Here is a 16,545-nt window from a genome sequence, read left to right as displayed (position 1 = left end):
TGCGCCGAGCTGATAAAGGCGCCATTTTGGAGGGGCCGCGGGAGACGTGGTGTCGCTGCGGGCTCGCTCTGCCGTGCGCTAGGCTTGGTGGGAAGGCCTGTTCTCGAGTCCGCGCTTTTCGTGGCCGCCATGTCGGGAGGTGGTGTGATTCGTGGCCCGGCAGGGAACAACGATTGCCGCATCTACGTGGGTAACTTACCTCCAGACATCCGAACCAAGGACATTGAGGACGTGTTCTACAAATACGGTGCTATCCGCGACATCGATCTCAAGAATCGCCGCGGAGGACCGCCCTTCGCCTTCGTTGAGTTCGAGGACCCTCGGTGAGGCGGCCCGGGGCTTGCCGCCTTGAGGCAATAAGTTGTAGTAGTTGGGGAAGGCCTTGATACAGAGAATGGGGAGGTGGGCTCTTAGGTTCGGGGTAAGACGATATCGTCCATGCAGGAACCGAGTAAGGAGCCGAGTCGCTGTGGCTTCTCTGGTGGCTGGGCCCACGGACGTCCCCAGAGCGGACTCTCTCGGAGCGGGAAACTGAGGCGCCGAGGGCTGGTGTAGTGGTCGGGAGCCTGGCGTGCTTCTGGGTGGGGGAGGGGCCGTTCCTATTATGCAGCGCATGTGGGCTCTTCCACGCTGGTTGCGCATGTGCGGGGGCCGCTAGTTCCTGACTGAGTTAGCTGCCCCTCCCGGGCCTTATTCTTACACTTTTTGCTTTCTGTGATCACGCAGAGACGCGGAAGACGCGGTATACGGTCGCGACGGCTATGATTACGATGGATACCGTCTGCGGGTGGAGTTTCCTCGAAGCGGCCGTGGTACAGGCCGAGGCGGCGGCGGGGGTGGAGGTGGCGGGGCTCCCCGAGGCCGCTATGGTCCCCCATCCAGGCGTTCTGAAAACAGAGTGGTTGTCTCCGGTGAGTTTACTGTTCGTGAGGGTTGTTGAGAAGGGACAGGAACCACTTTTAAGTTTTTCCTTGAGTGACCGGTTGTGACAAATGCAAGTTTTTGTGGTAGGTCTTAAATTACTTAAGTTTCTTGGGTGAATTTAGTAAACAAGGATTACTGTAGTGGAGGTATACCAATACATTACTTACTTAACTTACCATTAAGTTGGATACCTAGAACATGAAGATCTTTACAGATAATTTTGGACTTTGGATTCCAGAATTTTAATAAACGGTTCTTTACCTAGGATCTTGAATCTAATCATTTATTTCAAAGTAGTCTTTGTTCTAGTGTAAATTTTAAGTTTAATGTGAAATTTAGGGTGATTGGTATTGAAAAAATACTTTTTTAGGACTGCCTCCAAGTGGAAGCTGGCAGGATTTAAAGGATCACATGCGTGAAGCAGGTGATGTATGTTATGCTGATGTTTACCGAGATGGCACTGGTGTCGTGGAGTTTGTACGGAAAGAAGATATGACCTATGCAGTTCGAAAACTGGATAACACTAAGTTTAGATCTCATGAGGTAGGTTTTACACTTACTCTTTTCTTTGGCCAGAATTGGATACAGTGGTCTTAACAGTGGAATTTAAAGGTAAGATTCAGGCAAGGGTGTCCAAGTAAAGTACCAGATTCCTGGTTTTAGTTACATTGTATTCGTTCAGCATGCCTGAAGACAGGTGAAAGCTTAGATCTTTCAATCGAAAGTTCTGTCTATTCAATAGGGAGAAACTGCCTACATCCGGGTTAAAGTTGATGGGCCCAGAAGTCCAAGTTATGGAAGATCACGATCTCGAAGCCGTAGTCGTAGCAGAAGCCGTAGCAGAAGCAACAGCAGGAGTCGCAGTTACTCCCCAAGGAGAAGCAGAGGATCACCACGCTATTCTCCCCGTCATAGCAGATCTCGCTCTCGTACATAAGATGATTGGTGACACTTTTTGTAGAACCCATGTTGTATACAGTTTTCCTTTACTCAGTACAATCTTTTCATTTTTTAATTCAAACTGTTTTGTTCAGAATGGGCTAAAGTGTTGAATTGCATTCTTGTGTAATATCCCCTTGCTCCTAACATCTACATTCCCCTCATGTCTGATAAATTGTATTTTAAGTGATGTCATAGACAGGATTGTTTAAATTTAGTTAACTCTCCATGCTCTTCAGACTGTGATATTGTGTAAATGTCTATTCTGCTCTGGTTTGTGTGAACTGGGATGTTGGGGGTGTTTGTGGTTATCTTACCTGGGGAAGTTCTTATGTTTATCTTGCTTTTCATGTGTCTTTCTGTAGACATATCTGAAGAGATGGATTAAGAATGCTTTGGATTAAGGATTGTGGAGCACATTTCAATCATTTTAGGATTGTCAAAAGGAGGATTGAGGAGGATCAGATCAATAATGGAGGCAATGGTATGACTCCAAGTGCTATTGTCACAGATGAAATTGGCAGTATTGACCTTATACTAAAAGGCAAGGGTTAAAAGTGATTATATATATATATATATATATATACATCTACCTTAAAACACTTGCAAACATCTTATGCAGTTATCTTTAGCTACAATTGCTTTGCTCTTTAAACCTTGGCAATTGTGGCAAAATTACATTGCCCATTTTGTAACAATTTATTTTGCTCCCTTCCCCCCTTTTTTGTTTTAATAGGGACTAATGTGGGAAGAACTGGCTAATTTGTCACAGTGCTTAGTTACAACTGTTAATGTGTGACCTGCTGTTGGTGTACATGTGGGTACAGGGTGTCTTTAATTCCAACCAGATAGAGTATAATATCAATACTGCTAAATCTGCATGTCCTCTGTGTGACTGATATAGCGTTGCTATTTCATTTTTTTAAGACAAAATGAAAGCAGAATAGAGAATTCCAATGTATTGGTGTAGATAATCTAGTTGGGAATACTTTTTAAGTCTCACCTTCCCCTTTAAACTAATATTCATAATTGACTCATGTTTAAAACACTTTAATTTACAAATTAAATTGCAGATGGGAGCATTAGGTTTAGTTTAGACTTAGGGTGGGTAGCAATACCAGTAAACTTCTCAACTACATAACTTTTTGCAACCACAAAACCTGTAATACGCTGTACAGTAACAAGTGTTGGCATTATCAGTTGAACTGTAAATATAAAATGCTTCTTCCAATTAGTCTCTATGATGATTTAAGTTTCTAAAATTTATCTGAACACCATTCAGAAACTTGTTTTGGGGAATTTGATAGTTATTGATGTACATCTGTTAAACTGATGACAGACATAACTCATCATTCCCCAGAAACCTTTTTTGATTACAGTATCTAACATTTTGCCTCCTCTTTTTTGGTTTTGCTGGTTATAAAGGTTTGGATTGGAGAGGGCTCACTGGATCCCAATCCTTGGAGCTGGATCATTGGATTCAAATCATAATGTGGATAGGATAGGGAGGATGAATTACAAGGATTCATGGAGCGGGATCAGATTACCAGGAACATAGGAGTGGATTCCTGCCCCAACCAAACCGCATTCGTGTGGATTTTTTTTTTTTATTCAACTTAATTGGCTATTCCAAAGATTTTTTTTTTCCTATTTTTGACGATTGGAGCCCTTAAGATGCACGATGGAATTGTGTTTTGCATTTTTTGGTAAAAGGAGCAAAGCGAGGACCTGGAGATAATACGCTGGAGCAATCTCCTTGGAAGGATTCAGCACGAGTAGATGGTAAACATTTAAAGGGGAAAGGGGGGGTTTGTTTAAAATAGTAAATCAGTAAGTCACTTCTAAATTTAAAGAACAAAATTGGAGTTGAAGAATAAGTAGGTTTCCAATTGGCTATTGCCGTTTTTCTTTGAAAAAAATAAACATTTTTTAAAAAACTATGCATGGTTGTCCTTTTTCCTCTTCATGTAAAATTTTAACTGGGTGACTAGTTTATCAGTTAATAATTTGATAAGATTCTGTTATGTGTTAGTAAATTAAAGGTTCTTGAAAGGTAATTTCTAATAAATGGAATTGGCCATCTCATTGTTAATTATAAGTCTTTTGGGGGAGATAAGGTAAGAATAAGGCAATTGTGTATATAATATGGTAAATGGGGGGGTGATCTAATTTCTGAAAGAATCTTCCCATACTTTGATAAAAGTAATTAAATTTTATAGATGTTTATTTTTTGGTGATCATCTAGACAACAGGCTTTTGTGCAGAATTGGGTAGTGACTAGTTAATGTTAACTTGGGGATAGCCTTTGAGATTTTAAAGCTTTTCTCAAAAATTGGTAAGTATTAAATGTTAAATTCAGCACAGATTAGAACTCTTAACACAAATTACATTTTTTCTGAAATGTGAGTAATACACCAGAATTTTAACTGCTTATTTATTGTTAATAAAAAGCTGGGCTTTAGAATTTTGCCTTGCAAACCCTTCTCAACCATAAGATTATTCTGTATCCAAAACCTACCAAAGCAGTGATTTATATCTTAGTCTGCTAGTTCTTGTATCTTTTTGATAGGCCCTCGATGCTAAATTTTCAATGAGTTGGGGGAGGAGATTTTTACTTAAAATCCTTAATCTTTTTCTTTTGATTTCCTCATAGCTAGTCAAAACCATCAAAACACTTTTTTCTGCACTCAAAAGAAATAACTAAGTCTTAACATTTGCCTTGGATGCTAATCAGAGTTGGAAGCTGAATTTAAGACCACTATGCAGGTGACATAATGTGAAACCTAGGAAAAACTAGACATAATCTTGGTAATAGAAGAAATGGGCCCCAGTAGATAAGGGCACATTTGCATAAGGGCACCCAACCAAAACATTTAGATGAACCTTGTGGAATGTAAGGAGGAAGAGAAGGGACATTAAGTTCAAAACTAAGATTCCACTTACAAGTAAAGAAATTGGTTTAGATAAGGAAGTTAGTTTATGCAAGAATTCAAAATACAATGTTCAAGAAGTGGAAAGATCTTTACTAATTAAAGCCGTTTCATGTATAGAATAGAAGTATTTTTAAACTAATTTTGGAAAGGTTAATGTGAGCTAGACTTAAGCTTGTGTTCATTGAATGTGTTGGAAACCAGACCAAGATGAAAAATTGCCTTCACAGAGGACTTGGCTGCATATTTATAGAAGGTAGATGGGCACTGGACCAGACAGCTAAAAGCTGTGAGGGCAGATGCAGACTTTTTTCAGTCTTAGGAAGTGAACCCTAAACCTCTATCCATTTTGGCAGCTGTTAGAAGAAAGTTGCACTGTTCTCGAACTAAAAAAGTAGCCCTGAATTGTTTCCCTTTTCTCTCCCTATTTATGTCCCCTTAGAATAGTGTAGGGAGCCTATAATTAGCTTGTTATTTTCTAACCAAGGAAAAACTTTTAAGAAGCAATTATTTTTCATAACGTCAGATTGAATAACCCACCTTGCTGTTCAGCCCACATCCTTCCGGAAACAAAAGGTAAGAAACCCATTTTCTGATTCCTAATTGTTTGGGATCTGAATTTTATTTTTAAAATTTGTTTAATAATTTTTTAAAAATACTGTATGACCAGATTTTCCTTGTTAAAAATGTTTTTCCCCTAAGTTTTATATCTTCATAAATTGAGTGCTCCTGTGTCCACTTATTGTAGTGTTGAAGTTCGGTATGAATCTAGAATTTCAGCTTTCTCTGTTTTATCTTTGAAACCTCTTGCTCATTAGGACTGATGTGTGTTTTCTGTGGAGATGAATTTCTTAATGTGTCTTTTCACTTTGTATATGAAGTTGTACTGAAATTATAAATTAAGTTCTGTGTATGTATTTACCGTAAATAGTATTAAAAAGAGACTATTAGGCTGAAGTTTTGTTGTAACAACCAGTCTTTGGTTTCATTTATTCCATCCCAGTATGAAGATTGCAAAGGCAGAAAACCGGTTCACAATCTCTTATCCAAAAAATTCTGAAAACAAAATTTGTTGTTGAATGTGAAACCTGACCAGAATTGATGCCTTCATTTTGCACTTTACTGGGACTGCATGGTCTTCTGCAGAAATACTGAGGTTTCGTTACACACTTGCCATAGGCTTTGCTGGGGGTGTTAGATGATACAGAGTCTATATATATATATACACACCATACTTTATTATATGAAGTTCGAATGGCTCTGAATTTCAAATACACCTGCCCCCTTGAGTTTGGATAAGAGATTATAGAACTCTAATAGGATATAGGGCTAAGCTTCATGTGAGTGAAAACCTGTTCAAGTGTGGATCCTTTCTTAATGGAGATCTAAGTTTCCCGTCTTTTTAGGCTGAAGCAGTCACGAGAAAAAAGGTATGACCCACATTTCTTTATATTCTGTTGCTATAGTGGACTCACAGTTGTACTCCACTGAAGGAAATACTCTACCATTCTAGTGTATGTAGTGGTATATTCAGTTCTTTGGGGGTAATTTTTTTTTTCAATACTTTACAGGAATATTGATCAATATCTATAGGAGAAGCTGGGATTGGCATGAATTGATGCAGTTATAAGGGAACATCCGAATAAATAATAATCCTGGCAAAAATTTGCTTTAAATAGGGGCCCAAGAAGTTGCGGTTATACTTAAACCAGCACTTACTCCTGTGATTGAGGACTTTGGGGATGCATCTTGGTAACTTCAAAAGCTATACCTGAAGGTGGTTGTGATTTTGTAGGAATCAAGGAATTTTTCTATTAAATCACTTGGTGCTTCTGTAGTAGCCCCCCCAAAAATAGTCTTTTCATGTAGAAGTTAATAGGCAGAAGTAACCTCATAGTAAACATTTTAGTAAGTTCTTTCAGCTGGATTATTGGAGAGAGAAAATTTATGCATGCCTTTGCATAAGGAGTTGCTGTTTTAGATAGGTGTACAAAATGACAGATAGATGAAATAATACTTAAGATCTTGAGTTCAGCAGATTCTGGGTGTTTTGTCTTTATCTCTTAAGTACAAAGGAGTTAACATTGAACCAAGTTAAATGTCTTAACTCCTGCTACCTTGTGACTTAGTCTATCAACTGATGGTAGTAGAAATTGAGAACCTGTAGAATGCTGTACTCCTCTTCACCAAATATGAGCAAGACAAAGGGATGCCAAATGTCTAGTAAGTTCTTGTTTTTTCAACCGTGGTCTGTTCTACTCTGCTATTGGAGTAAATGCTAGGGAAAACCTTGTAGCCACTAGAGGGAGCTATTATATAATAAGTAAACCAGGAGAGTATCCTTACTGCAAAGAACCCCTAAAACAAGGTGGAAACCAACTATCTTAATTCTATCAGCTCCAAAGTTAGGTGGGGTTTTTAGGGTGGGTAAGTTTTCTTCCTGTAATTGAACCTCTGCCTTCTCATCTGTTGAGTAAGGATCCATTTAGGTCTTGAACAGAGCTTTTAGTACTGAACCTCTAAAGAAAAAAAAAATAGGTTCAGGGACAGAGGAGAAAATGCTGAAGACGTGAATCTACTTATTGTCCTGCCTCCCCTGTACACCTACAGGTACGGACCAGTAAGGCCAGAAGTGTAAGAATTGGGTACAGGAGTAGATGTGCTGCAAATGGCAATCTAGGCATAAAATTGATCTCAGGAAAAACGAATATACTTTCAGATCTTTGTCATTTGTTTTTATGGCATGAAACATTTCTGGAATCTTCTCAGCATTACTAAAATACTTAATGATTGTTAGTTAAAACCCTGCTTATTCATCAAGTTGACTGTTTATATTTTTGTTTTCTAGGCCTTGCTTAACTAGGCACAGTATCTTGTGATCAGAAAGTCCATATGCATAGTTCTCTTGTCATGTTTAGTTAATGCCATTTTATATTAAGACAGCTGAAAATTTTGGGGAATTAACACTTGAGTATTTGTCATTTCCATCATCCCCTTCCCTATGACCTTACATTGGCAAAAAATGTAAAGGACACAAACTAACCTCCTGTTTAAATTCACTAAAAATACTATTGAAGTTTCTTAGGCCCACTTGATCTAATTTCATCAAGAAAATGGTATGGTAGTACTCTCCTTAAAACATTAATGTTAGAAACTTGTCTGCTTTGAAGAATAAGATACTTAGAGTAAATAAAAGTATTTTTCCAGGAGAGAGAAGAAAATCAAGTTCACACAGTAGAGCTTGTCTGACTGACATTTTCTGTGGCAAGTGAGGCCACAGAAGGTGGTTGCTGACTAGCAGGCTTGGTGCAAATTGGATTGAGAATGCTCTAGATTGGTTATTTCCTATCCTTAATCCTAGGAATGTTAGCTATGAGGTCTCAATTTAACTTGTGAGGAGACACTCTAAAACCAAAATTGTACAATTGAAAATCCAGCATTCCCTTTGTAAAAGAAAAAGGCTAAACTTGGAGATTGTAAAGTGCCAGGGGCATGGCAGGATTGTGTCCTGAGTTGCTGAGTATTTGGGGAGCCTTAACACCTGAAGTTTGGGATAAGCTTTCAAGTTGCAGCAATGATGGTTTAAAACAGGAAGAGACTGCTGCATCTGGTAAACAGAAAACAACCTACAGCCTTTAAATACGACTTGGAAGTCCTAGGCTGAATCTCTTCTGCCCTTAAAGTAGCTTGCTTAGAAATGTGATTTCTACCATCTACTGTATGGTCAGTGAATGCCAAGTGTGGTTAGAAATTCATTAATATCTTCATCCCAAACCCCAGCTGTCCACCAGCTACTGTTGCTAGGGTAATTTTTTTTTTTTTTAATGAAAAATTATCTTCTCACTTCTATAGTTACTTGAAACCTCAATGCTTGGAGGTTATTCTTAGAAATATGGCAGCTGAGCCCTTTAGTAACCTAGCCCCTAGCCTACCTCTGTAGTGTCATCTCTAGCCCTCCCCCTGATAAACTCCATATCCCAGGACTTGACATTCTCCAGCATTTCTTATATTTGGTCCTACTGTTTTCTTCCTCCTGCAATGCTTTCTATCTGCTCATTTAGAGAAGTATAACTTAACACTGGATAGTACCTCAAAAATCACCTCCTGGAAACTTAATACCTACCATACAGACAGAATCATTACTTTGTGTGTGGACACAGACTTGTGTATTTTATTCTAGTATAGCCATGTCACTTAGCTTGCTTGCTTACACTATCCAGCCATCTATTTCAACTTTCTTGCATCATGAATTTCTATTTTCTGAGGAACCAAGAGTGTCTGGCACAATAGTCACTATAAGAACTCACTTAAGAGAAAAAGCACTATTGGTTCTTCCTCTGTTCCCAGAGTATTGCTACTGTATTTTAAAACTGCCATTCTGCCTTGATTATCAGTGAGTTGTTTATATATCGGTCTTTTCTAACAGGTCGTAATCTTTCTTCCTCCCCCTTCCAGGTACATAGCACAAAATAGCTATGCACTGAATAGACACTCAAGATAATTATTCAATTGCTTTGGAAGAGAAACCTAGAAATTTGAATTATTTCCCGTTCTGAATATCTTGAATAAGTAACCAGTAAATATAGGTCTAAATTTCTTTTGTGTCTAAGTTGGGAATAAATCTTTAATTGATATTTGTTGTGTAGTAGTAGAAGTTAAATATTTGTATGTAACATTAAAATATCATTTTCCATTCTGTGACCTCCTGGAGTGTTTCTAGTTATTTTTGGAGACTTTTTTTTTTTTTTTAAAGGAATTTGAATTACAGAATAAACAAGTGACGTCCACATTTTAAGATATGAAATGTTGATTAGCAGTACAGCAAGCACACTACAACAAAGAAAACTAAAAATGGCTCCTTTGTCCTCTAAAACTAGATACTAAACTTGCACCAAGGTCATAGTTAAGTTCTATGACTTTTTTTTTTTTAAGATTTTATTTATTTGACAGACACAGCGAGAGAGGGAACACAAGCAGGGGGAGTGGGAGAGGGAAAAGCAGGCTTCCTGCAGACCAGGGAGCCCAACGCAGGCCTTGATCCCAGGACGCTGGGATCATGACCCGAGCCGAAGGCAGATGCTTAACAACTGAGCTACCCAGGTGCCCCTTAAGTTCTATGACTTTCTGTATAACCAGTTCTTAGCCACAGTACCATTGTATCTACGACTTGAACTATAGTTTTATTTGCCACATCGAAATGCTATTTAGTTTTGTGTTCCATCTCCATTTGCCATACCAGCATACTTACCTGTGTACCCAGATTCATTACTGAAGTGTTTTAGCTGGTTTCACAGACTCCAGTATCCATCCTGGCCATCAAGTCTGATCTTCCTAAAACATTGTGTCAACTCCCCTAATACAAATCAACAATGGGTTATAGTCTACTTTTCCAACTTACCACTATTCTGAATCACATCTTCCCTTGCTCTGGTTGGTCTGGTAAATACTGACCATGCTTGTTTTTGCTTTGGTGTGTTTGTAGGCATTTCTTTCTCTCCTCACTTAGCAGTCACCCTGAAGTTTCAAGTCCTGATGAGCCTCAGTTAAACCTAATTCCTGAAACTAAAAAGTAAATTTCTAAGCCCATATAATAGCTCTCTTCTCTGATGCATTTCACAATCTTTTTTATTACTGTTGAAAGTTTCGTGTTAATTTTTCCTGCCCAGTGAGGTTTCTGTAGTATTTGTATCTCCCATTCAGCCAAATGCAGCGCTGACAGTTTAATAAGTGTTAAGAGATAGAAAGAATTTTTACTCCTTAAAAGCAACACAATAGAACCCTGTTCACAAACTTTTGGGTAACTGGGTGGATTATTGGAGAAAACAATTCTCATCTTAATACTGCATCAAATAATCCCTCCTCAGATGTGATGCTAGGAAGTTCAAATTTAAATGCTAGCCTAAGGGTGCCTGGGTGGCTTAGTCTGGTTAAGCGGTTGAGCATCCGACTCTTGGTTTCAGCTCAGGTCATGATATCTGGGTTGTGAGGTTGGGCTCTGTGCTCAGCCCGGAGTCCACTTGGGATTTTTTCCCCCTCCTCTGCCCCCCTCTCAAATAAATGCTAGCATAAGCCATGTATGATGGGGGAAGTAAATGCCCCAAAGATGAGTCTTGCAAAGTCAAGAAGAAAGTTTGTCTTTTGCAAGCTGTGCATACTTTTTGAGTATTGATCATCAAGAATTGGTACTGTTGTCTAAGAGTAGAGTGGTTCCCTCTTGCGGCTTCCTCCTGTGTCTCCTTTTTACATCATTCTTAAGCATGATTCTCAACAGAAGAAGACTTATATTACTTCCAAACCTAGTGGTCATACCTCAATGAGAATTCCTGCAGATTTGGGGGTTGGATTATTTTGGTTCTTTCTTAGTGAAGACATGGGACACTCCGGTGGCATCATAGGTGAAGGCATTGATAGGTGAAAATTAATACAGAGTTTAGAAAATGGGTCATGTAGTTCCTTGGTTTGGGAGTCAATGAATGTGACTCCAGGACTTTGACCCTGGTTACTTAATTGTCTCAAAGCCAAGGGACTCAACAAACCTTCCTTCCCCCACACGCATACCCTATAAGCATCCCCATTACTTTCATCTCTTAATTTTTCCACCCCTTCATGGTCAGCTAAAGGCTTAAACATTCTTGGACTAATTGCACTATATTTCTGATTTGCTTTTCTTCATGTTTATATAGTGTCATGTATAAAGTATGTATTTGCATATTGTATAGTTTCATGTATATGTGTTTTGCTTCCCCTGGGTACATGGTAAACTCTGAGAGCAAGCACTGTGTGAACTTTTTGACACTTATTCCAAGATGGTTGGTATGCTAATGCACACCTTAATGTTTATGAATAAATAATGTTCATGAAATCCTAGGCGGGTGCATTGCATATCTTAGATAAAGTAGTATGGTCTTCCAAACATTGGGCCTATTTCCAAAGTAGTGGCTTCAGGGTTCATGCCCTTACTACTTTTTTAATGGAAGGTTTTAAGGGAAAAACGCAAGGGCATGAGACAAATACCTTATTCTCAAGGAAAGTAGTAGCCAACGTCCATGAGATAACTGATTCATTTTAATGCTCAGCTGATACTAGCCTCATTTTGCAGTTTGAGGAAATAGGTTCAAAGATGTGAAAGTGACGGACCCAGAACTTGAATCCTTGTGACAAATTTATTTTACTACCATTCTTTTTTAAAAGCCAGCCGTTTACAGTGGGGTGGTTTATAGGGGCAAGTTAAATCTTTGACTCGTGAACATCACCTGTAATATCCACCTGATGCCACCAGGGTGTCCCATGGTGCTGTCTTTGATCGTATTCCTACCCGGGTTGCTGGAGGCTGTTTTGAAGCAGGAGTTCATTTAGACTCTGGCTGAGGCCCAGAGCTCAGCAGCAAGAAAGTGGGGTGTTCAGCTCCCTGACTTCTAGTATGCAGTACCGAGCCAGCATCAGAGATGCCCTTGCCCTCTTTTAACCCTCTTTTAACCCCTCCAGTCAGGCTGGCCTCACAGGACAGCAGGGCCTGGCTAGCAACTCTTAAGTAGGCAACAGCCCCACAAAGGAGAGTAGCTTAGAAAAGACCCCATGGATGGGTAAATGTCTATAAACATATGCATTTGTTCCGGTAGCTGAGTACACACACAAATTTATACTAGTAAAATCGATCCACGAGAGAAAGATTGAATTGCTTTACTTACCACTCTAGAAGAATTTTGAAAGACAATGTGTGTGAATTCCCACTTTTCAGTTTGTAGTAAAAATCTACTTAGTCCTGAGTATACAACCCCTTAGGCTTGAGTTTTGATACTCCACAATCCTACATCATAATCTTTGGTGTCAAAACTGTCACGTGGGAACTAATGAGGTGAAGTCTCCTACTTTGTATTAAAGAGCACAATACCCTCAAATTTTTTTTTCTTCCAGCGCTCTTTAAGCACTTTATACAAATGTCTAACTAGTCTATAATTCTCAAGTTTTGATTTCTCTACTGGAAGAGATCCTTAAAGTATCCCCAGTGACTAGTATGGTTCCAGGCATTTTCAATAAATACTTGCATACTGAAATAGCGAAGCCTCCATAATAGTTACAGGATAGTTATACATATGAACCATTTCTCTAAGGAAGAGAGTCTACATTAGGGATAGGGACGTCTTTGATGTGTCTTTGATGATTAGAAACCATTATGAACTGGGGAAGTAGTCCCTGGGGTGTCCTGACTGGCCTTTCGAAATCTGAAATATCTTTTTCTGGGTTGGAATTAGCACAGCCTGAATTTGACCTTACCCATGCAACATCTAAGACTGGGTGTTCACCACGGCTCTTAGAGCCACTAGGATAGACTTACTAAATTAGAGTAAATGTTACTGACGGGAGATGTCCGGTTGGTGGTGCCCTTTCCCCTTTCTGCTCCCTGCCTACCCAGGTGTGTTTCCCTTGTCAAATTCCCGTGGTTTTTCAGGAAATCATTGGAATAAATCCTAAACCTACCTATAGTAGTCCAGCATCCTTTTCAATTTTCTCATCTCTTTAGTGAGAGAGCTAATCACAGATTATAGTATCAATTTAGACCCTTCCATGTGCTTTGCTTAAGTGATTAGAGTAACTATCTGAGCTAAATTAAATCTATCAAACAGGGGCTTCCTCAGCCTTCATGAATTTTGCTTGTGTACTATGTAAGGGACTGGATGAATGTAGGAATAAAGGTTATCAGTTCCAATGCAGATGGTTCTAATGTCCTCGTGAAGCATCACTGAGGGATTTTTTTTCATCCCGTATTATGAATCTAGTTCTAATAGATTGGTCTGAAGATGCTTTTCCATATGTGAAGAGTAAGTATATTACGCCTTTACTATCTAAAGTGCAAACTATTAAAGGCAGAAATAATGTGTATCCTAGAATGCCTGTTTCTGGGATTACCTTACACCCAATGCTCAGGCAGCATTTTCACGGTTTGGATTGACTACTTGCCATCTGCTCTCCTGAGTATTCACTGCTGAATGACAGAGGAGAGAAAGTGAAAGGAAAGGTGCAGTGGGAGAGGAAGCTGGAAAAATAAGAAACAACTGGGAGCTGAGGGGGGCTACTTAATGTAAGGTCAGTAAAACAAAAAGTAGAGGACAGGGTCAGGCTTTGGGGGTAGAGGGCTAATTTACTTTTGTGAACTAGTTGAGGAGAGCCTTGTATGCTTTGTTTAAAAGACTAAAGTTACTTCAGAAGAAAAGTCTAGCATCTGACCCATCTTCCCTGTTTACCATAGTAAATCGTTCAAGTCAAAATCGACACTGTCCTCTAGGAATTCTGGTCTTTGTTCTTCAATTCTAGGAAAGAACTTCCTGCTGCTGCTCCCGCAGTCAAGGGTGCAATGCTTCCAGTAGTGTTTGTGGATAGCTGGTAAGCTTGATGTTTTATTCACAGCTTCAGGGGTAAATGCTGAGTACAGCTGTTGTCCCTGTGTTGAGCTTTAACAAACAGCTTGCCAGGTTCCTGCACCTGCTTTTATGCCTGGACCCAATGACTGAACTTTAGGCAGCGTCTAGTTCAGAGATTTCTCAGGGTCAAGAAACATCTTTAAAGGAGTGAATTCCCGCCCCTGTAGCCTTAGCCAGATTTTATGCGGTTCTGGTCTTGTGTTGCCATCTTTTGGCATTGCTTTCTAGAACAGAGCAGCCTTCCTAAAGCTTAGTCTAGATAGTCTTGTGATGTCTTCTCTGTGTCATCGGTCATCACTGCTCACTTCCGTCACACAGGGAACAATGCATCAGTTCCTCAACACCTGTTTCATTATTCCCTGTTCCCTTTCTTACCAGGAATGGAGGGATCCTCAGCAGAACATCAGACTGACCCGATGAGCCTTTTTCTTAATTCTAGGCCCATGAAAGGGAGAGGAAGGATTAATGACTCAGAAAGAGGGAACCATAAAATCCGCATATACTAATATGCCAACTCTTAAGATTTTAAGAAACAAAATCCTTCCTGAACTCTGGACTACTCCTAAATCTGGTGTGAAGAAATTACTAAAGATATGTACCTATTGGGGTTTGGGTAGAGAATATTCACTTGATTTATGTTTTTGCTCTGCCCCTCCTCTTCACAACATTTGGACAGGCACTAATAAGTAGTAATCTTTGCAAATGAATCGTTTTTCTGATAATGCAGATGGGTAGCACAATTCTGTTCAGTGTTCTTACATCCTTCTTTCAACCAGAGGAATGTGCTTGGGGTGGAGGCTAAAGCCACTGAAAAAGAGGTTTATCTCTGTACCAGAATAACTGTTCGCGTAAGGATTTAATTTATGTTTTTGAATATTAGCATGATGTAACTGAGCTAAGCTTTTAGTCTGGTTCAGGCCCACCAAGTTTGTGTGACTTGTTAGGTATCAACTTTTTTTTCAAGCTTAGCCATAACCCTGAGCTTGGGGCATCTGAGGGCAGGGAGGAACAGGTGGCCAAAGGAGAAATGTTGGTGCCTGAGAGTATGTTTTCCAGTTGTATTGAATTTCTTACTTGGTGTATTTTTGACCTGTCTTAGTTTCTTTCCTTCTGTGTCCTATGCTATTTTGCTTGCTATTTGTTAGATGTCCTCTGTCAGCCATTCAGGAGTTATAAAATGGAAGTTAGTATTTCTACTCAAATGTTTTGTGGATAGAACCGATAGGTTGAGCATTGATTTCTGGTAGCTTCTTTCTAGTAGAAGAGTTAAACTGATAAATGTGTTTCCATGGCTTTGGACTTGTTTTTGGCACCTTGGGTATGTGACCCTTCTTAGAAACTGTTTTAGGGGTGCCTGGGTGGCTCAGTTGGTTGAACCTACTTGAAAGAAAGAAAGGGAAAGAATCGTGTTTTAAGACCCTCAACTACCAGCTGAACTAGATGTCTACCAGGAAAATGGGTAGATTTGCTTCCTGTACTTTTGTTCTCTGTGACTTTCCAGCAGTCAAGGAACTTAAATAGGTATTCAGAAAAGAAATTCTCCATTGTTTCCCCTTCCTCACCTTACCAGTTAAAGCAGAAGTAACTAGTGATGACACTTTAGGGGGTAGAATTGAAACACAAACCCAACATCTGACCACATGGGCCACAGGCAATTGGTTTAAGCCCTTAGTGTGGTTATGAAGTTGGGGTGGGCTGCAGGGGGGGTGGGGAGATTACTTCTGCTTTCCTCCCAGAAGCTTCCCTGGGTGGTGGTGTTTTTGTTTTGATTGGGGGGATTGGGGGGGGTGTTCCCTTTGGTAAAATGTACTTCCTTTCCTCCTCCATTGCATTGAGGCTGGTAATGAAGGGTAACATTTCTCTCTGGTCAGTGTTTTTGTTGTTTTTTTTTTTTTTTTTGGTATTTGCAAATATTGCATTCTTGGTTTTTACTAGTAGATTGGTTCATTGTCAGTTCTAGCTTTTTTTGCATGAAGAATTAGTCCATTAACTTGCCAGATTTGAAGGCTTTTCTAACTTCTTTGAAGTAGATCTTCCCTGCTGAAAGTTTTGGATTTGATTTGTTTTCAGTTTGTTGAGGAGTCTTACTTGGGGACAGGTAATTGACAACAGCAGAGATGTTTTCTATTCTTAGGATTCTAAATCTAATTATAATCCGTAGTACTCACAGATTTTAAAATCCTCTCCAAAATAGGAAGGAAATACCCTGTTGCTTTCTAATGTTTGCTAAAACTTGCCTTTGAAGAGCTGATCATTTTTTTTTTTAAGTATTTAAGTAATCTCTACACACAATGTGGGGCTTGAACTCACGACCCCAGGATTAAGAGTCACAT

The 16,545-nt window shown here is 39.4% G+C and overlaps 1 protein-coding gene across 1 annotated transcript; it reads left to right on the top strand.

Annotated features, from left to right (window-relative positions):
- SRSF1 (serine and arginine rich splicing factor 1) lies at positions 1-3,803 on the top strand. Its single transcript, XM_006750186.3, has 4 exons — positions 1-323; positions 727-911; positions 1,295-1,467; positions 1,667-3,803. The coding sequence occupies exons 1-4, from the start codon at positions 130-132 to the stop codon at positions 1,859-1,861; spliced, it is 747 nt and encodes a 248-aa protein (XP_006750249.1). The 5' UTR covers positions 1-129; the 3' UTR covers positions 1,862-3,803.
- The last annotated feature ends 12,742 nt before the right edge of the window (positions 3,804-16,545 follow it).

Source organism: Leptonychotes weddellii, chromosome 15 (genome assembly GCF_054177405.1).
Source record: "Leptonychotes weddellii isolate Sample4059 chromosome 15, ASM5417740v2, whole genome shotgun sequence".
Lineage (NCBI taxonomy): Eukaryota > Metazoa > Chordata > Mammalia > Carnivora > Phocidae > Leptonychotes > Leptonychotes weddellii.
This window is presented reverse-complemented; position numbering and strand designations above follow the sequence as displayed.